Source organism: Cylas formicarius, unplaced genomic scaffold (genome assembly GCF_029955315.1).
Source record: "Cylas formicarius isolate icCylForm1 unplaced genomic scaffold, icCylForm1.1 PGA_scaffold_2__14_contigs__length_35257938, whole genome shotgun sequence".
Taxonomy (NCBI): Eukaryota; Metazoa; Arthropoda; class Insecta; order Coleoptera; family Brentidae; genus Cylas; species Cylas formicarius.
In genome coordinates, this window is record NW_026844319.1 from 34,323,137 (window position 1) to 34,344,785 (window position 21,649).

Consider the following 21,649-nt stretch of genomic DNA (forward strand, 5'->3'; position numbering starts at 1 on the left):
TGTCCAAATATTTTGGTTAGTTTTGGGATAAAAGGGTGACTCATCTTTAATATGAACCTTTCTTTTAAATTAGCAAATTTATTTCGTTTTCAATTAGATACAGTCTGTTACTCCCTATTCAAATATAGAAAGCATTTACAAAAATCCAGCGCAGATACGAATATGATATATACAAAAAAATATCAAAAAAGACTTCGAAAAAAATAATCATTTACAAAAGTCAATTCGCTTCGGACTTGGCGGCGAGAGGACGACGAAAGCGCCACCTCCCGTCCGCCCGGCGACTTACACCGCTACCGTGTCATCGTGCTCGAGTATGTATATATGTTTGTGGCGTAAATGGCACGAGTATTGATGGACCGTCTTCCCCCCCCCCCCTTTTTTTATTATAATCACCCTGTATTCAACGCCCAATCGAAAGTGTCGCTCCGTGTCTAAAAATTAACGCGCAAATGTATATAACCCCGCTTCCGCCCTATTACGAGTATATAGGTATAATTATATTTGGTAGGTTTGATTAAGTTCCACTTAATTACGATATATATAAAATGCAGACTACGGACTGTAGACTGTTTCAGATACACAAACATGAGCACGTAATTTGTATTTAACTAGGAATAAATAAACAAAAATCTTAGAGCTACCCGCTCAAAGAAACGGAACAATTAAAAAATCAATATTTACAGGTATATATGAGGAATATAAATAAGATGGGAAGAGAACAAATTCCTAAACGCTAAATCGGGTATTTTTAATCTTTGGATTGTACAAAAACCTTATGTGGTAAGGTAATTTTAGAAAAATGTCCACCTAATTATATTGTAGAAATTCACGTTCGCACCAAACTACAAACAAAAATAAGACTAGCATATGGGTAAAATAACTACCTAATAATTATAAAAAGATGAGTAATAAATACACACGGCTAAACGCATCCTAAAAGTTATATTCGAGTTACTACGCAACACAAGGCTACCTAATAATACACCATAATCACAGTAGTTCAAATTAAGGTTATTAAAAAAAAAAAAAACGATCTAAATATCGTCGAACTTGATGTGTATCATTTCCCTGTGAAGCTTGTGTTGCACTTAAAAGGCGGTATAGGTATACCAGACATCAATTTTTTTTTCTCTTACCGCGCGGGCGAACATCGAACAAAAATTGACGTCACACGAAAACGATAATAAATTATACTTGAGCATACGCTTACCCTAACTACAACCCCAACGAAAATGGTATCACAGTTCGGTGAAAATAAAATCAGGATTAATCAAAATCATCGAATCATCATATCGTCCTTTGCCACGCCGCGCACCGGCTTCCTTTACGCGAAATCGTTTTTCCTGGAATGTGTCGATCCGAATCGAAATATTCAATGTTCAATTGTATGTAAAGGATGCTTTAAAAATGTCTCTTTCGCGCCGGTCTTTATTTTGGAATTAATCAATCGAAAGAAAACCAATGCGTGGAAAGCGCTAAATTGAAAAGAAGGTCCGAACACAACCCGATTGACCGCACACGCACTCATCTTCTTTCGTACGATTTTGAACAAATACAAATATATATGATTTGAAAGTGGTCCGTACAGTCGAATACATAAGCATAGTTTTTTTTTTCAATTGCGCATCCGCCAATGACGATATCCGCTAGAATGGAGCCCCGCCTTCACATATTTATAAACTACTACCCTCGGGATTGACCACTGCACTGTTTTTAATTTAATGTGGCCCCTGGCGGAAAAAAAAGTTACTATATATTGAAAATAAAATTCTAATGTATTTAATATGTTGATATTGCTCAAAAGAATGGTTCGTCTGCGATTCGGTACCTTTCAGATTTGGATTCATCAGAAAGTTCTACGTTAAAGGAAAAGTTTACCAGTCTCAAATCCGAACACAAAACAAATTACTCCGGTGGATGATAATTTTGCTTTAAAAACTGTCATTTAATAATACTTCGTCTAGTACAACACTCCGGCTTTCCCATTACACTTTAAATACGATAAAAATCGTAAGATGTTGATCTTATGTCATTTTCCACAGCCCAAATGCTTTATTGTTGCTTATGCGAGTAGAATGAGCTGCCCATTGAGATTGAATTTGAAATAAAAAATCAATGTATGCTGACATTATGAAAGGGAAATATCTAACTATCAACTCGCCCTCGCGCAGTTAATCAAACCATCGACAGACTAATTCAGGGTTTCGAAAAAAAGAAATCAGGACGATTTTCCAAAAATTACTATAATTTTAAAAAGCTTTTCGACAAGAGAACCATTTTAATTGCATCTTTTTCAGTTTGAAGTTGAAAAAAATATTTTATTTCGTATGAGAACACCTACTTGCAAATTAATTGATTGACAGTATCACCTGTTGTTGTCGGATACGTCATGGAACAACCTATGTAGTATGTTCGTTACTTCCCATATAGTAGCTTATAAATATATAACCGACCTAACATTTCGTCATTGACGTCGGCCGTCCCTAAAGCGAAAACGAGGACTCCCCCCCCCTCCCGGTGACAGTTTACCGAAACACCACGTTCACCACGTCCTTGATCGTGTTGTTGACTTCGGCGATGCAGCGGGAGTTCTCCGTGGAGTTGCGGGCACCCGCTGATCTCATCTGCCTGCCCTGTAATTCGAGTCGCGTCAACAGTTCCCTAAACTGGAATTTTGCATGTGCGGGCACCACGTTGTCGGCGTAGTCCATACACGAGCCATGCAGCAGCCCGATCTTGTCGGACAGTTGGAGCCAAGTGGCGGTGGAAACGGAAGGGGCACCCCTAAATTTGATGATTAGTTTACCAGTTTCTTTCTTTCAAATGTCTTTCGCGTAGCGACATCTAGTGTGTTCTTTTAGTCTAACTCCCGCTATGTTTTATGGAATTATTTTAAATATCGGGCTTGTTGTGATATTACACCGATTGCACATATCAATATCTATTAAAACAACTCAATTTTAGCATGTCTGGCGAAAAGTCAGATTCGAAACGCGACCATTTTTCCATTTATGAGTTTTTGGAAGTACAGTTCAATTGTTCAATTATATACCTATTTACGGGTCTAATTTTTCTACAGTTTCCTGTAACTGGGTTTGACCTGTTGGAAATAATTCGTTATTTATTTACTTCACACCTATACGTGGCGGTCTTTTATCTGTGGATAAGTCTTCGAGCGGGGCAGCGCCTTCAATTATTACTTAATATGATGAATAAATAACAAATAGCGTTATAAATTATATTAACCATATTTTGAGACAAAGTGCAAGAGAAAGCGAAACAACAAGTTTTCCAAACCTAAACCAGGCTTAATGAAAACAGTTAACAACCATTTCGGGTTGTGGCTCCAGATTATTATTATAATTTTTTTTAAATTATATATATATATATATATATATATATATATATATATATATATATATATATATATATATATATATATATAAATAATTTAAAAAAAATTATAATAATAATCTGGAGCCACAACCCGAAATGGTTGTTAACTGTTTTCATTAAGCCTGGTTTAGGTTATATATATATATATATATATATATATATATATATATATATATATATATATATATATATATATATATTCTCACGTATTGATTCACGGATGGAAAAATGTGATGACACTATATTCCGGGATATCATCCGTTCGAGTGTTCGAAGTGTTTTCGGAGCGCGAGCATTGAAGATGCCAAGTGAGATTTTGGCGAAACGTCTGCAGGATTCCAGTCGGATGCAAGATTTGCAGGATTCCAGTCGGATGCAGGATTCCAGTAGGAGTTCAACGAGCGAATGGATGATATCCCGGAATATAGTGTCATCATATATATATATATATATATATATATATATATATATATATATATATATATATATATATATATATATATATATATATATATATATATTCTCACGTATTGATTCACGGATGGAAAAATGTGATGACACTATATTCCGGGATATCATCCGTTCGAGTGTTCGAAGTGTTTTCGGAGCGCGAGCATTGAAGATGCCAAGTGAGATTTTGGCGAAACGTCTGCAGGATTCCAGTCGGAGTTCAACGAGCGAACGGATGATATCCCGGAATATAGTGTCATCATATATATATATATATATATATATATATATATATATATATATATATATATATATATATATATATATATATATATATATATATATATATATATATATATATATATATATATATATATATATATATATATATATATATATATATATATATATATATAACCTTATGTGTGCATCTTATATAATTATATAGTATAAGTATAAGTTGACTCTTAAGTCGAAGCCCGGGGGTTACAGTAGTAGTTCAAATGCCTCGAACGAAAAAAATATAAACCTCCCTTACCTGATAGTGTTCAGGGTCGACTCCAGGGCCTGCGAAATTTCCAAGATCGCGTCCTTGCCGGTCTTGTCGACCGAGCCGCCGCTGGACGCGCGAATTTCCTCCCCCTCCGGCGTCCGACCCGACTCGACGCTTCCCGGCTTGGCCGATATGGGCGGCTTGGCGTTCGGAGCGATGGGCGTGGCGTAGATCGCGGATCCGACCGGTCGCGCGACTATAGGTTTAACCACTTTCACCGGCGGTTTGGTCGGAACGACCGGTTTCTCCTCCGAAGGCGGCGGCCACGACTTCTTGTCCGTCTTGGTGGCGGATTTTTCGGATCCCGCGCTCCGATCCATCTTGGTCGAGTCGTCCGACGTTTCCGCCGGCGATGTCTCAGTGGTCACGTCGTCCCGATTCGTTTTAATAGAAAATTTCGGGCTTAGTTGCGCGCTTCCAGGATTTTCCACGTCCTTCGCCTCCCATAACTTCTTCAAGCTACTTATGCTACCAGTGCTTTTCCTCTTATCCTCCCCGTCTTCGATTCTGAGGTTACCGCCGCTATCGGAACTCGCCGTGCTCTCCCTCTTATTGTCTCCGTGTTCGTTGTCCTCGGACTTGGCGCCGTCAACTTTCCTCAATCGTGATTTGAAATCGATGATGCCCGCAGATTCGATCGGTTCCGCCCTCTCTTTAACCGCCGCCTTCTTTACCCCCTCCATTTTCTTTAACTGACCGACGAAACTTGCGGCGCCGTTGCTGTCTTGACTCTTGGACATGGCGGAGGAGCCGTCCCTCCTCTGCCGGTCCTTTTCCATGTTCAAGGATTGCGAGAGTTCCGTCACCAATTGCGTCACGGGATCGTTGCTTATGCCGCCCGCGGCGAGAATGCAGTCGAGAGGTGACGGATTTTTGGTCTTTTGGTCGGCCCGCTCCTTGATCTCCGCCACTAGTTTCAGCTCCATCTCTTTCTTCACCAGTTTGTTCTTGAAGAGTTTGGAGGTTTTATTGTCGTCGGCGGTGGACGCTTGGGGCTGGTCCTCCTGCTGCGAATCATTGTTTACGTCTTGAGCTGGGGGGAAGAAAATACGTCACATCCTCTCCTAGTTGCTCTACAGTCGTTTGACCGATGTTCCCAAGTCTTCATGTAGAATGTAAAAATTTAATTCAAATGGATTCAAATTTAATGATAACGCTGCTTAATGATAAGGAGTGTTCTGCAGATATATTAACATAACCAGAATGCTTTTAAAAAATCCCAGCTTTATATTTCAAAAGGAAGCCGTTTCGCGGCTTCTTGTCTTTCAGCTGTGGCTCCTGCGGGCTTTGGCAAAATCGATGTAATTTTACTGCGCATAAAGTGACTTTCAAGTCACGGCACACTTTGGTAAATACAAAAATTTATACAAATAATAGCGATTTCCAATGATATTTTTTCAAATATCTGGCGCACCCTGCACGCAACCGAACTCTCTCACGGCTAATAATTTAAGATTTTTTGGGAAAATACTTGTTTTCTGTAACCATGCAGTACGCCGTCATCGCCTCTAGACTGAGTGCGATTGATAGCGATTTTCATATGGATTTCTTAAAAATGTAGAGGGTGCGTAATCATACCCTGCAAAATGGGTTTTTAAATTTTTAAAAATACTTTCCGCTCTATATTTGTACCAAACTTGAGACCGATCCCCCTTGTTAATTTATTAAGAAAGTTATGTTTTGGATAGTATTAACAATTTGTTTAAAATAATGTTTAAAAAAAATTAGGTATTGAAAATGAAACAAGAATTAAGAAATGTGTGTGAACGCAAAAAACAGCTCAATTGTGAAAATTGCAGTTTGGAGGAGTGTGTGATAAACAAATAGAAAGTAGTTCAAATAACTCGACGCGAATTTGCCATCGGAACTCTTTCCAAATCTAAGAAAACTCGGTTTTTTAAATCGAACCACACTTGAAGTTGGGTACTATATATTAAACAAAGACTTGGACGCCTATACTATTACAATATAATTTCGCGGGTGAATGAACGACCCTGTTAAATAATGGTCATTATTTATGATTACACAATCGAGGAAAGCGTTACAACAAAAAGCTGCATTATAGAAAAACGAAACCTGACACACGGCACTCTGATTGGACAAGCCTCAAAATCTCGTTTGCATTGCGCATGTGAAGCGTCAAATCCAGTTTTTGGTCGAGCGTGAGCAAACGCTCAGCTGACAACTGCCTGTCCTGGGTGAGGCTCGTCAGAGCTGCTCGCACAACCCATTTTAAATAAAGAAACCCACCGCTTAATAGTGGAATACGAATCCATGCCTTCTTTAATTTGTTTTGGTGTAAAACCTTTCCTTCTGCGATGTCGATATAATAAATAATAATAAATGCCAAGTGTAAATAGTTTCAAGCTTAACAATTCAAGTAAACAGGCTAGACACTCCTTTAATGTCGAAACAATGAAACTAGCCGAACATCTTCACAAAGTTCAGTAGTTCAAATAACTCGACGCAAGATTCGCCCTAGAAACTCATACCTAATCTAACGAAATTCGGTGGAGGCGGCAACGGCTCCAGAGGCGACCCCACCATAGGAACGTCGGAATCCATGCTCATCGGACTTTTGCCATCGTGACTAGGGCTGGTAAGACTCAAGCTCGTTCGTTGTGGACTCTTCTCTTTCGCCTCGTCCCTGTTGCTGTTGCAACTATCGGACGAAGGTTCGCGCCTCTTCAGACTGACACCGAATCGCGAGCTCGCCTCCTCGACCGACGGCTGCAGGGTGCTGACGTCCGCGCCGCCGTCGCCCACCTCCGACTGTTCCCTGTTGATTTTTTTCGCGCTCAACAGGGGCGAAATCGGTATGATTTTTTTCCTGAGCTCCGTCGACGACGTCATAATCGACGTGCTGCAATCCACCGTGTCGATCGTACGACCGTTGTCGAATTCCTCGGGCGGCGGGGGAAGGTCGGTGGGCGGAGGCGGAAACTCGAGATCGGCCAAGGTCGGTTGCGCGGAGCGCGACGGACTGCCGCCCCTAAATGGCGTCTGGTTCGCTTTGAACGTGCGCAGACTGCTCCTGACGTCAGCGGAATTGTTTCGCGCTAAATTTCGATTCCGTGACAGTTTCGATGACGTAGGCGAGCCCGGCGGATGGGTGGAGTGGAACGTCGTGACGCCGCTAGACGAGTTGCTCCTGATCATTTGCGGCTGTGTGCGGATATTAGTCCTAGGAGACAAGGATCTGGGCAAGACGCACTCGGACGTCTCGCTTTGGGTGTGGTGCGGCGCCACGCCCCCTTCGTCGTTCGTCGCCATTCCGCTCTGACGTAGCGACTCGAGGTAGGCGCCTATACGCGCGCCTTTGGGCAACGTACCGTAACGGCTGATCGCCTTCCGCACGTTTTGGACCTCCAGAGCGGCCACCTGCACCTAAAACGAGTCAAACGGTGCCCGTGCACTACGCCGCGTGTGGAAGTGGAGGCCAGACGAAAAAAGTGCCTCGGCCGACCTCCATAACGCCACTCGGACGGCAAACTAAACTAACCGCGGGAGAATCCTTGCCCTTGGTCTTCTTTCCCCTTTGCTCTAGGCCCCGGTTTCCCATAATCGGGGCCCTTTTGAAAGAGCCCAAACTTCCTCCGCCCAAAGTAGCCGCCATGGAGACTTCGGGATACGAGTGGGCGCCTGAATCGTCCGTGTCGGGAGTTTGGTCTTGGAAGTCGCTCTCGCTGTCGCCCTTCGTGCCCGCCGTCAGACTCTGAAGGTCGCGGGTCAGTCCTACACGAAAGACACCAATCTGTAAGTACTACTGACGTAACTACGACCAGCTAGAACTACTAACGTTAAAGGCACCGTCCTGAATGAAACAGAACAAAATAAACGACGAATTGTTTTTTAATAATACCATTAAATTCCGAGCCCTCTTCGGTGGCGTTGTCGGGGTGACCCTGGTCGTCTATCGTGCTGTCGCGGAACGAGCTGCAAGAAGACAGCAAGCTGGAAATGGAAGTATAGGTGTGTAAATACAAGTCGTCTCGGTCCCATTCTCGATTTTTATAAAACGCCCAACGCTCTGGGTTGCAAAACCTATCGGGTACTTAATGGCATCAGGAGTTTTCTTTAAAGTTCCGTTTAATGTTTGGTTAAACTGCTGAGCCTCTACACGGCGCCAAGTTTTGGTATAGTGATGGCAAAATCTTGTATAATTTTTGCGAGCAATATCTGTGACTGCTAATGCTAACAACAATTAAATTAAATTCAACTGGAACCACTTATAATTAAATTAAATAAAATAAAGATCACCGCTACTACTTCAAATTTTAAAATTTAACAAAAAAATTGTTGTTAAGGTTGATTCATAATTTTTCACCCACCTAGTCCGTTTGGGAGGGGCGGGCGCTGTCTTGCCCTTCTTATTCGTCGTCCTCCTCATTTGCACCAGACCGCCCTTGGAACTACCGCCCGTGAACGTTGTAAGTTTCGTCGATACGTTGCCGATATTATCTGAAAAAGCGAACAAGACGGTTACCCCGCCCCCGCCAAACCTTCCGCGCAAGTTCTAACCGGCAGAGTTCTGGTCGGCGATCACTACCAGCCCGTGAATGTTCCCCGTACTACCCGAATGGGACTTTTTGTAAGACATGTGCGGCGTGCCTAAAGGTATTGGTACGTCGTTACCTTGCAACTGCTTCTCGACCTCTGGAAATAACCAAGCAAGGGGTAAACGACAACTTTTATTTTTGTATATCCCGACGCACCTTCGGTAATGCTCGACTCTTGAAACATGTTCTCGAGAGCGTGGTGGATCTCCTTAAAGGTGGGCCTGTCGTTCGCGTGCCACTGCCAGCACTGTCGCATTAGTTCGTAGATTTTCGGCGGGCAACCGGGCGGGATTTCCATACGGTATCCCTTCTCGAGCATATGATAAACGTCCGTCAAGTCCACCCCCGGATAGGGAGACATCCCGTACGTTGCGATTTCCCACAGGAGGATACCGAACGCCCACACGTCGGACTTGGTCGAGAACTTGTTGTACGCGAGTCCTTCCGGTGCCGTCCATTTTATCGGAAACTTGGCCCCTAAGACAAGGCAGGTGATGATCCCACAAAATGGGCGTGATTCGGAACCCACTTGTTACGAAAGACTGACACTCTCACACAACTACGAATTGTAGTAGTAGTAAATTAAGCCCCTCCCTCAACCAATCGCCAGAAGTGCGATGTCGCTGTAAGCAACACGTGGTATATCCGTCCCTTATATTAACAAGTGATAACAAGTAAAATAAGAACGTGGAGATTTTTTGGACGGGTCCCACCTATAATGTTATTTCCGCTTACCAGCGTGAGCTGTATAGGTGTCGTCCCTCATCAGCCTGGCCAATCCAAAATCGGCCACTTTGACGAGGTGGTTCTCGCCGACGAGGCAATTCCTCGCCGCCAAATCCCTATGGATGAAATTCCTGCTCTCCAGGTAGCTCATTCCGCTAGCTATCTGCGTCGCAATGTACATCAGTACCACCGCGTCGATGTGCTCCTTGCTGCCGTTGCGCAAATAGTCCAGCAAATTCCCTAGAAAAATAAAGTGATTTTTGTGTGAACTGGGAACTATGAGAGGTCTCAAAAAGGCACCTTTGCTCATAAATTCTGTGATGATATAAAACGGCGGTTCCCTGGTGCAGACGCCCATCAGCTGCACCAGGTTGGGGTGTTTCATTTCCTTCATGATGGCGGCCTCCTCTAGGAAATCCTTGAGCGCCATTGTGTCCTCTTTTAGGGTTTTCACCGCGACCGTCATGTTGTACCTTGAAAAGCTGCGAATCTAAACGTTTCCCGAGATCGGTGCGATGAAAAGGTACCTTTTCCAGATGGCCTCGTATACATCTCCGTATTGCCCGCCACCCAGCTTGTGCTTCATCACGATATCGGTGCGGTTAATCTCCCATTCGTCAGGTTCGGGACTCAGCGGGAACACGGTGGGTTTATTGTGTTTCGGGGCGGGGTAAAGTAGTTGGGTTATGAGACCGTCGGCCTGCATCGAATGGTGATGAACGAGTTCGGCTAGCGTGTTAAATTTACTCTCCGCCGTCACGTACACTTTGCCCTCGGAGTCCTCGTTGATTCTGCAATTAACGGATCGTTTACGGCGCCAATTTTGGAGAAACCTGCACAGAAGCACAGTCTTGAGTGCTATAATTAGATGGGTGATTTGCTTACACTGGTTCACCCCCACCCAAATAATGATATTAGCAATAAGAGACTAAAGGGACTTCCAACTTAAATAAGGAACTTGAAAATCTGGTCAAATTTAAACTTCAAGACTGTCGATTTAATTTTTGGATATCGGTAGGGATGACGGAATAATCCGGACCTTTACCAATAGAAAGGCATCCTTGAGGAAGTTTGATTTGTAGTTTTTTATATGCATTTTTATAATGATCTCTAGTGGGCCTCTAGAAAGGGGGAAAGGTCGATAGAAACAATATTACCAAACTACGAGAAATGTCACGAATAAAATCAGGTCTGCTTTTAATGCGAAATAATTTAGAATTTTTACAATAAAATTTATCTAAAGTTGAAATCGCGAAAGATGGCGATGGCAGAAAAATAAAAAATGACTATTACAAAAAATGGCAATAAAAAATTGTAAAAAGCTATATCACTATATATATATATATATATATATATATATATATATATATATATATATATATATATATATATATATATATATATATATATATATATATATATATATATATATATATATATATATATATATATATATATATATATATATATATATATATATATATATATATATATACATAGTTTACATTAGGCATTAACCATTTTTCTCTTTTAAGTTTTGGGATTATGAATTTTCCTTATTCCAGGGAGATGCTTTAAAGGCAACACGAAATTGTTACTTTTACATTGCAGAGTACCAAGACATACGCAGGCGCGTTTCCATTACCTGTAGTGGTACACCCTCCCTTCGTATCGCAGCGAGATACTCCTCTGACCGGGACTGCTTTCCGATTCCCTAACTAAAAAACTGCCGTTTATGCCGGAACTTAGCAGGTATTCCGCGGCGTTCCTCGATATCGGCCCGTGATACCACGAGTGCTTCTCGAGCGAATTAACCGGTGTGACGTAATTCGACGGTACCCATCCGACCAGGTTCGACGAGGAGTGAGCCTCGCACCATTCGCCGCTCTTATTGTAACTCAAAATTCTCACTTGTTCGCCTGTAATTCAAAGCGATGTTCGAGCTGGTTCCGCAGGTCATTTATTGGGTCACCCCTAACCTTTCTTAAGACTGAGCTGGTTCTCGCCGCCCGCCTGAAAGTCGTACAGTGCGACGAAAAGCTGCGGGTCGTCCTCTTCCTGGACGAGGAGGTTTTCCTTGGACGTCCACCGGTTAGCCGCAGTCTCCAACGACATGGGCGTGGACGCGGCCGCCCCCGATGAACTGCCGCCCGACAAAGTGGACGCGCCCCCTCCCCCCACGACCCCACCCGTCGTGCCGCCGGAGCTCGAGGACGGCGGATCCGATTCCGGCAAGCTGGGGATATGAGGAAGCGGTCTGCTCTGGAGGAGAGCCTCTGAAGAAGGCAGAGAAACCTTTTTAGATTCGCGATCAAGAACTGTAAACCAAGAAAGGATAGTTACAGATAGACGCAGCAGACTTTCCCATACCACGCCCACCGAGAAACTTCGACTTTAAGGTGATCTTTGAGACTGCTTAAAAGCCTAGGCTTATACCAAATAAATTCACAGCAGGGAACTCGTAAAAGGGGTGATATGCGAGGAACGATCCCGAAAATAGATCAGTCCACAGTTTGCCCAAAACGGAAGCCCGCGACAACTATCGCTCATAGGGGCTTTCGGTAAAAAAATTTATTACCAAAATGACAAAAAAAAGGGCGTAACAGGTATCGACAAAGCGAAAACTGAAAATTTCTGTGTTTCATTGGCCAACAAACCATTTGCTCCCTTTTTACAATGTTTGATTTTAAGCTTTTTATTATTTTTTATTTCTCCATTTATACAGACCGACTATTACTTATTTACCCAAATTCATATGTTTTCTCTTCATTTGATAAACAAATAACGGATGACGCCGATCGTGCGTGGACCAGGTGACGTCACTGCACGTGCACACGATTGAGCTATGCTGGCAATGTAACTATCCTCTTTGGTTTACTGGCGATTGCATTTTTTGACTTCCTTTAACTGGCAGTTTGTCTTTAACGTTCATTCATTCGAAAAAATCGAAATAGACCCGCAAACCAAAAACAAGCCATAATTAAATACTGTGATATGGTGAAATGTCTTAGAAATAAATGATTCGGTCTCATGCAACGAAAAACTTAAGACTCATGCGTAAGCGAAAAGTTCAACGCAAACCTCTTTTTAATTTTAAAATAATGTTAGAGACCTAACATGTTCCTGATTTTATCCCATACAGAATTCAAAAAACGATAGACGTATCCAGCAGCAGTCTTAGGTCACCATTTTCGTCGAGCTTTCCAATAGTGATTTCGTTGTTTTTTACAATAAACAAGAAATTAGCCCAAGAAAAATATTTAAAAAGTGACGGCTCAAGTACCATGCACGCAAATCTTTACGTTTTTAATTCATAATCCAAAACAGAATAAAGTAAAACGTCAATTGACAAGGAACAAAAACCATCGCCACATACGTGGAAGTTTAAATCAACATTGCGAGAGGTTGTTTATCCTTTATTTTTGAAAAGAATATTTTTTCTTGTTCAACACAAGTACGTCGTTTCATATCGATATCTGCTGTTTCGACGCACAGATGGCGCCAGGCGCTGCAACTCTATTGGTATCATGCATGAAGTTGCAACCGATATATATTTAAAATCCATTAAAAATCAAACTTTTTAGATAATGTTCTAGATAAAATACTGGACACGTTAAGTTCTGCTCTCCTTTAGTAGACAGGTGTATCAAATCACTGCCGTATAAAACCAAGGAGCGCCCTGTACCGACTGGTGTAAAAGTAAAATATCAAATTTTACAGTTAAGTAATCCCGTTGTATTGACGAGACCTGGGACTGACATTGGGTGATAGGAAAGAGGGGCGGCTTTGGCGGCATTGTTGCATTCTTAACGTTAATATGGCAGGAAGTATCTCTTGAAATATTTCGATAACAATTGGTTAACGCAAAAACAGGCGCAACGTCGCATCGAGTAAAGCAAAAGCTTGTAAGTCAAATCTCGGTTAAACGTCGCCATGTAATTAATATTTGTTTCTGCAAACATGCTCGTGATATCACGACAGAAACCAAACGTTATCCACGCTTCATGCAAAGTCCAGCTGTTATCGAGAAAAACTCGTTTCTGCTCGCTCCTGACCATTTAATACTATCTGGGGCGGAAATGGTGCCGCCGTATAAAAAGAACGAAATAGATGAAAGCCGGCAACAAGAAAGAGCGCGCGCAATTGCAAGCAACGCCACAACATTATCCATATACGCGACAATATGTTGCGTCATAATTAAAGTATTCATAGCAAACAGCACACGAGATAATACATATGGATGAACAGTTAACCTTAAAATATGGTTACAATGACGTAAACACACTATTAGTGACAAAAGCAAACAACAGGTGGCGACCGATGCCGGCTACGTCATGGGTTACAATACAAAACGCAAACAAAAATTTAATGACGATTAAAGCAGAGTATATAGCAACAATTTATCGTAGTAATAATATATCCGCTTTTCGATTGCAGCGTCCGTTAACGAACGATTTAGAGGTCGTATAAAGGTCGGTCGACTGTGCCGCCATCTGTTGGAATTTAACAGTAAAAAACAACGGTCAAGGCAGACGAAGTAGTTAAAAATAGTGAGTTGTTAATGTATTTTGAGGAGTTGCGGACAACCAGAACTTTATTTCTCCACTATTCTTCGATGAGTTAGTCGAAAAGTGAATCTATATCGATTATATATATTTCTTAAAAGCGTGGTATACGTCATACAATGTGTATTACGATTCCTTCGAGAAATGTTTACCCTCATCGTTCTTGAATTTTTATGCGACGTTGCCAAACGTACATGTTTAAATATGATGTCCAGGACCTTTCGATCGGTTGCTGCTATAATATTAAAAATGATCTTTAATACAGTAAAATGATTTACAAAGAGTTTAGTAAAGCGCCCAAATGACAAATAAACTAACCAACTTAAAGTAAGTGTTCTCTGATATTTTTAAACGGTGTCTAGCTATCACATTTTTTCACAAGTTTTCCCGCAATATTTTTTTTATGATATAAATACTTTATAACTTTGCGTCATCCGAATACAAAATAAAGTGGCAGATATATGTTTTAAAGTTATACAACCGCTTTAATGCCTAGTTAAAAATTTATTATTTCGAGAAATTGAGAAATCGTAATATGCAAAAATACATTTTAAAACATATTTTTCTGTTGCTACGCTTTTATAAAACACGCTGCAAAATTGACCGAAAATGTTCACTTTTTGATTTTATTTTATCTAAGAAACACTTTTTTTCCAAGTGTAAAAGTGGTAGTTGTCCGCTGTCGAAAATGAAAGGTGAAATCAATAGTCCGGAAGAAAAACACACAAAAGCAGCAAAATTCGGGGCGTACTCACCATTTTTAACGAGTAGTTTTTTAATGATATTTAAGGGATCTACAAAAAGAAAAATAAATAAATAAAAGCACATCGACATACAATAAATAAGGCCCACACTCAGTGTTGTCGAAACAGCCTAGCGAGCGAGAGCCGATTGTTATCGTTTTTAATATCCGTTATTAAAATTGTCTAGTATAATTCGGGACTTGAAACAATGATAGCATTATCGTTTTTACTCTATATTGGACCGTTTTCATTTCGCCCTGTCTAAAAGTGAGCCCATTAGGCTTCCGACTAGGCCCCTTTGTCGGTGGCATTAATGGAATTATAGGCATTGCCTAAATTAAATCTCAAACGACACTCGACTGATATCCGATCGATACGCATAACGTAATAAACATTCGTGAATCCGTTAATAAACCCAAATTGATAGTAGCCGCAACGTTGTTATATATCCCGAGTATTTCACGAACCGTCGTAAATATTTAGGAAATGTCATTTGACGCGGCAACATCGCATTTCACTCTTCATAATCACGGCGGCATTAATGCTGACGTCAGACGTTCCAGTTTTGGGGCTGTAACTGAACAAGATTAAGGCTTAAATTGTAATACTTCAGGTAATTAAAACATATATTTATTTTATGAAAGAAAAATTATATATATACAGCAGAAACTCTATATAGCGAAATTGAAGGAACTGCTTTTTCTTCTGTAATATTTAATTATTTTATATACATATTTTAACATCTACTTAGGAATATTTTATATAAATATTTAATGTTTCAAATAAACGGTCAGTTTTTTTTTTATTTTTTTTAGTATGCCAATACGCACCTCGTACTTTGACTTGTATATTCACCATTTATTCGAGAGTGGCATCTTCCCCATCTCCCATCTTCCTCTTGGTGCTCTTCCTCACCCGTTCTTGCTTGTTCTAATATGGCTTCCTCTGTCAAGTCTGCTGTTGTAGGGAAATCCCGATCTATCACCTTAAAATCTTGCAACTCCTCACTTGTAAACGTAATTGTTGTTTGAAACTCGCTTAGTGGCTGATCATCTTCCAAGTCCTGTTCGCATTCTGCCTCGGTAACAAGTCCTGCATGTTGAATTGTTTCTGCTGTCACCTCTTTCCAAGCTTTACTAATAAAGTTGACTGCATCTAACATATTAATGGAAAATTTGTCTTCGGACTCGATCATTAAAATGTTTTTCCTGTATCGACTCTTAAGACTTTTTATTACGCTCTGGTCCATCGGCTGTAATACACTTGTTTGTTTTGGTTGGAAGAAATACCAATTCAATATTCCGTAGATTTGGAATATGGGGATGTACAGGGCAGTTATCTAAGAGAAGTGATATTTTCCTCCCCTTTAATTTTGCGTCCCATTTAAGTATCTGTAATACATTCTTCAGAAAGTTTTCCACCCACCACACTTATCGCTTTTGTAAAAAATAACTGTAGTACTTTTCCGCTAGTTTGGGCCACGTCTTCTCCAGCCAATTTTTAGTGACGTTTCTGTTGACATCACGGGTTTCGCCACTTATCTGGCAACTTTATACTGGCCGGTATAAAATAATAATAATAATAATAATAAAAAAAAGAGTGAGATTAATAATGGCAATCCCATTATTAAGTAGAGTAATAATAGCAATCCCATTATTAAAAAAAAAGTGAAAAACAGAGCTAATGGCAATCCCATTGTCGAATAAAAAAATATATTTAAATCATCTTACAATAGCAACCCCGTTGTCTGTTTGTAATGAGTTAAACTTCAAATAGTTAGCAACAGAGATTACCGACCTAGGACACTGTGCAAGAGAAACAAAGATGAAAAAGAGTCATCATTGCACTACAAAAGGCAATATAAGCCATGCAATCCAGTAAAATGACATCCAAGTTAGTTCCGGATTCTCATAAGGCATTAAATGCAGTTTATCTAACGAAGCGATCATCCTTTTCGCCCGGCGGCATGGGGCGGTTACATTCGGCCGGTGCCGGAAACGACACGGGAGGTAACGGTCAAACGGATCGGAATAATTCGGCGACATGGCAACGCGGCGGAAATTCGACAACGCCGTCCGGCTCTTTATTTATCTTTTGTTGTCGAAGTCGGCCACCAATTAGACGCGAAAAACGGTTTTATTGTGCCCGCTAGATTCCTATTCTATTCCTATTCCTTTTTATTATTTATGCCGATCCAAAGCGAGTTCTGGCGCGATCTTCCCGAAGCGGAAGGAAAATTACGCAACCGACGAGTTCCAAGTAGAAAATTATTAATAATTAGACAACCGATTTCGCGGAATTTTAATTGGGATTGTGCGCGAATCAAATTCGCGCTTTTTCATCTCGTCCAACACTTAAAACGCACGAACAGGTATAAAAAAGGATGTCAAAAATAAAAGTACAATAAATTGAAGGAATTTTTCCCAGCTTCTCTCGTTCATAGTCCATGACGGACAGAGGACGGAAGTATTATCGATCGAGTCGACTATAACTCTATGGGCGTTGAAGGCGAGTAAAATGAGAAAAAGTAAAGGGCTTCCGCAGGGGTCCACATTGCGGTCGTCGCTTTTGTCCAAATTGCTAGTGAGCTTCCAGACCTGACTAGAACTAGAACTAAGTAAACTAAACTAACCCAAACACTTATTGTCCTTGAGCAGCATAATAAATAATAATATAAATATAATAATCGCAGAAAATGTCTTTTCTCGGTTAAGTTTAAATTAGGAGCGGATATACATTTACCTTTTCTTCCAACCTTTAGACACATTTGCACACCTTTTACGGCGACTACTCATGCCCTAATTGTATCCGATTTTAACAGATATCTGAAACTTTTTTTTTATCTTTTATTAGTATGCTATACGATATTCCAAAAACATTTGAGTACTTGAAATTTTGAGTATGGCTCAACTCGTTCCCGAGCAAAAATAACCGTCAAAGTCACAAAAAATTATAAGCTCCGTCGGTCAGATGTTGTACAGGCTGTGCTATGTATATGTTTAATCCCGATTTAGATTATACTAGATTATATAGAAAAAAAGATAAATCTATTGACAGTTGCTTTTTTTTACTGAATCTAACATGTAAAAACAGTTTTCACATATTTAATTTTAAATTTCGAATAAAACCCCCTGTGATAATAGAAATCTGGCGTTAAGTCTTGGTGAAAAAGTGCTTATTACAGTATCATAGAAGAGAGAATTTCTTTAACGATCGTGTATCGTTTGTAACGTAATCCCGATGGTAATTAGGATTATTAAATGACGTCTTAATAACTAACAATGGGATCTTTCTTAGAGTTTTTCCGCAGGTTCCACATTGTATATATTATCTAACTTTTCAAAACATCTACACTTTCAAGTTTGAGATTGCGTCTTCAGTAAAGTATTTTTGTGACCCAAGAAACTGATCTAAACTTTATTTCGCAAATTACTAATCAACTGACCACGATTTGTGTTTCTCTTCCTTTTTTCCCGATTTTCTAAACAGAGCGGGCGTCTGGCCTCGCTCGCGATTGCGTAGTAAAAATTGATGCGCCGCAGGCGGCATTGATATTTTCGCAGAGAAGGAAATGATTTTGAGTACAAATTAATTCCGATTTGCAAGTTGTTTCAAAAATTTCTCTTCTCATAAATGAAATGGAAACTGAGGTATTGTTTTTGCAAAAAGCGCGATTCTCGCAAGAATTTGTGTGTTTTTTAATAGCAATCTTCAATTCGAATCGCACATGTCTTCGGAAAAGTTATGGGAGATTAAGAACTCTATACACTCAAAGATGTTTTAAATACAGACCTCAAACTAAGGTTATGCAACTCTCTTATTCTTTCCATTTTATCTTACTGTAATGTATACTATCCTGCCCTCTTCAACAAAGATCAGATAAGACCGCCGAGGCTACAAAACAATTGCCTAAGGTTTTGTTATATCAGGAAATTTGATCACATTTTACCATATTATCGCGAATCCGAATGGCTTAAATTAGACCAAAGATTCTTTTTCCACTCGCGTACATTAATCTTTAAAATTGCGCAGTCCGAATAGCGAAACTGACATTCATCAGCGTACCACTCGTCGTAATTCTCTGTACACTGTCACGCGGTACCGTACTGCCTCTATGTTTCAACTCCATTCACTCTCTAACTGACTAACCAAAACTACTCTACTTCCTTTTATTTTGTTTATATCTGAAGTCCCTTGCAGCACCCCCTTTCCATTGAAGTGACTAACTATAAAAATGTATTTGGGGTGGTTAGGTGAGTAGTTTTACTAGATCTCGCCACCCTTCTATCTTACACTGTTTTATTTCTTATTGTTTATGGCTGTATAAATAAAGACCTGCTCAATTTATATTTCGTACTTGCTTCATATGGACTTGTATTATCGGCATAGGCAGAGTTTGCTATATATGTAGGTTTAATATGAAGGACTCGTTTACTGGGTTCGAAACTTACTGAAGGTGTCCGGCAGTTATATGCGCTTCATGCCGAAAGTGAATTTAAAATGTCGAGTTAAAAATAGCAGGTAGATGACACCTCGGATGACACTAAATGATGCTCTAACGGTAGCAATACAGCACCGTAACACTCCTTTTTGGGGTCTTTGCCGCCGAGAGAGATGTGTTGCCTTATACTGACAGTATTTCCGTAGGTGGCCTGTAGTTGAGTTTTTTAATGACTACAAATGACGATGCAACAACCAGTTTCGTAGGCGTATAATTAAAGAAAAAACATATTCTTGATGATAATAATGTATTCTCAACTTTATCCCCTGAGGTACAGCGATTGCCGCCGTAGCGAATCACTGAACTAGATATTCACACGCGATTTGCTATAGGAAACGCGATCTAAAAAACACGAAGCGCATTAATTACGAAATATTACGTTTCGGGACCATTACCATAATCATTTTCCACGCAGAAGTCGAAGGGGCCGAATGAATTTTGCCGGAATAAATATCTACTTCTATCGCGTTTTTAACATACAATGTGCGCGAAGAAGCTTACGTGAAACGAACGATTTAACAATAGATTTTCTCGGCGTGTGGCTAATGTAAATAAATCTGTCGGCACTTATTTTGAGACGGGTTTCGACTGTTTCTTTTTACGACGAAAATAAAAACGCTCGTTTGAAAATTGTCTGCTGACCAAAAGACATTCGCCCAGCCCGCATCGACACCATTTAAGCCGATTTCTAATACTTTCGACTTGTCTGGACACGCCGAACGCCCTTTGACCGTAAACACATCCAACGCAACCCCTAAACTAACGTCCCGTCAAATAAGGCCGGCTTCTGCATTTTCTTTTGTTTTGAAGTATAAAAATGATGTTTGCCTTCAACGGGGAACAATCGACGTTGGCTGCGGGAGGTCCGTGTCCGTCGAAATTAACCGATAATCATGAACCGCGATTGGATAAACAAATCGCTTAATTAGAGACGGATTTAATGCGGACCGATGTCACTTTTGCCTCGTCGCGTTTATCGATAACACGCGCTGACGTCCGAAAACAAATGAGAGCGGTTGCATGGTCAATGAAATCCGCGGATATCTCTGCCCTCTCGTCGAATGTATTTATGTAGTTTGTAATTGGCGGATCAAAAATAATGGAGCTTAATTAATATAAAGTGAATCATACCGCTGTGTTCGGTAAAAATATTGGAGATCGTAGTCTGCCGTCCATCTTTTACTGTTCTCGGTCTAGTCCTAGCTGTCCTGGTAGAATGGGTGCCCGCGGTTACAGTTCTCTCCTTGGTATTCTGCGCTCCCATGGCTTGAAATCATGCCCTTTCTAACTGGCGAACCCAGATTGTTGCTATTTTTTTCGCTATCACCACACGGAACACTCGTACACAATACGTGGACGCGAAAAAAAAGAGGTTCACCGTACCGTGCGAAAAATCGCCAGTTCCGAACCGCCGCAGACCTGTCCCGGCGATTTAGATCTCATCCTATACTTTTATCTTAAAAAAAAAGCAACAAATCGAGCGATTTTGCTGGACACCAACCCCCCGAACAAGTCTATTCCGCCATATTTAATTTTGTCGACTGTCTTCGTTTAACCCGCGGTATTCTCTGTTTCGCATGTGCATTTCAATTGCATTTCGATTAAATGTTTCCACCGAAAATTGTTAGAGGGCGGCACCTCTAGGAGCCAAACATAAGTTCATTCAAAAACCGGAGGTGCAAATCTCGGATAATATATGCGGCGCATGCGTATTAGTAGCGCACTGTTTCAATAAAAATTATGAACTGATTCTAGAACGGCAAATCAACCTTTCAAAGAAAACATCGACTAGTATATTCCTAAAAGAGGTGATTGGCGGCTTAACCCCGATAAGTGGGCAAGTCGGACCGATCTACAGACGTTATCATTATGAAGCCACAGAATCACGGCAATACAAAACAGTTTTCAATCATCCAAAGGTTACTGCTTACGCTTTGTTTATAACTCTTTGATATTTAACCACCTAAAACCGAATTTACAGTATAAATGGTTAACTAACTACGATTAATTATATAAAATTGTAACTCGGTTGCGGTTATTAAAGATTATGTAGATGACGTCATAACCCGGCATTGTCATGTAATATACATTTATAACTTACAATTACCTGTTGTTAGAGAAGAATTACAAATTAATAACACCTACCCTACACT

General features: G+C 40.5%; 1 protein-coding gene across 3 annotated transcripts; it reads right to left on the reverse strand.

The window, feature by feature from the left end:
- Positions 1 to 64: 64 nt before the first annotated feature.
- On the reverse strand, positions 65 to 21,042 carry LOC132698761 (tyrosine-protein kinase Abl). 3 transcript variants are annotated; one of them, XM_060665001.1, is made up of 15 exons: positions 20,628 to 21,042; positions 15,008 to 15,046; positions 11,667 to 12,005; positions 11,333 to 11,606; positions 10,215 to 10,478; positions 9,988 to 10,169; positions 9,697 to 9,927; positions 9,118 to 9,438; positions 8,924 to 9,058; positions 8,734 to 8,863; positions 8,265 to 8,338; positions 7,905 to 8,137; positions 6,895 to 7,789; positions 4,388 to 5,435; positions 65 to 2,787 (listed from the first exon to the last, which is right to left on the reverse strand). In XM_060665001.1, the coding sequence occupies exons 1-15, from the start codon at positions 20,758 to 20,760 to the stop codon at positions 2,529 to 2,531; spliced, it is 4,557 nt and encodes a 1,518-aa protein (XP_060520984.1). In that variant the 5' UTR covers positions 20,761 to 21,042; the 3' UTR covers positions 65 to 2,528. The 3 variants fall into 3 exon arrangements, with proteins under 3 accessions (XP_060520984.1, XP_060520983.1, XP_060520985.1); XM_060665000.1 differs by having other exon boundaries at positions 66 to 2,787; positions 8,265 to 8,356; XM_060665002.1 differs by lacking the exon at positions 15,008 to 15,046 and having other exon boundaries at positions 67 to 2,787; positions 8,265 to 8,356; positions 11,667 to 11,963.
- Between the last annotated feature and the right edge of the window lie 607 nt (positions 21,043 to 21,649).

Coding starts and splice junctions, on each gene's coding strand:
- LOC132698761 (XM_060665000.1), bottom strand. CDS start 20,760: ATGGGAGCGCAGAATACCAAGGAGAGAACTGTAACCGCGGGCACCCAT. Junction 11,607..11,666: donor CCAGCTCAGTCTTAAGAAAG/GTTAGGGGTGAC, acceptor TTTGAATTACAG/GCGAACAAGTGAGAATTTTG. Junction 9,059..9,117: donor AGAGTCGAGCATTACCGAAG/GTGCGTCGGGAT, acceptor GGTTATTTCCAG/AGGTCGAGAAGCAGTTGCAA.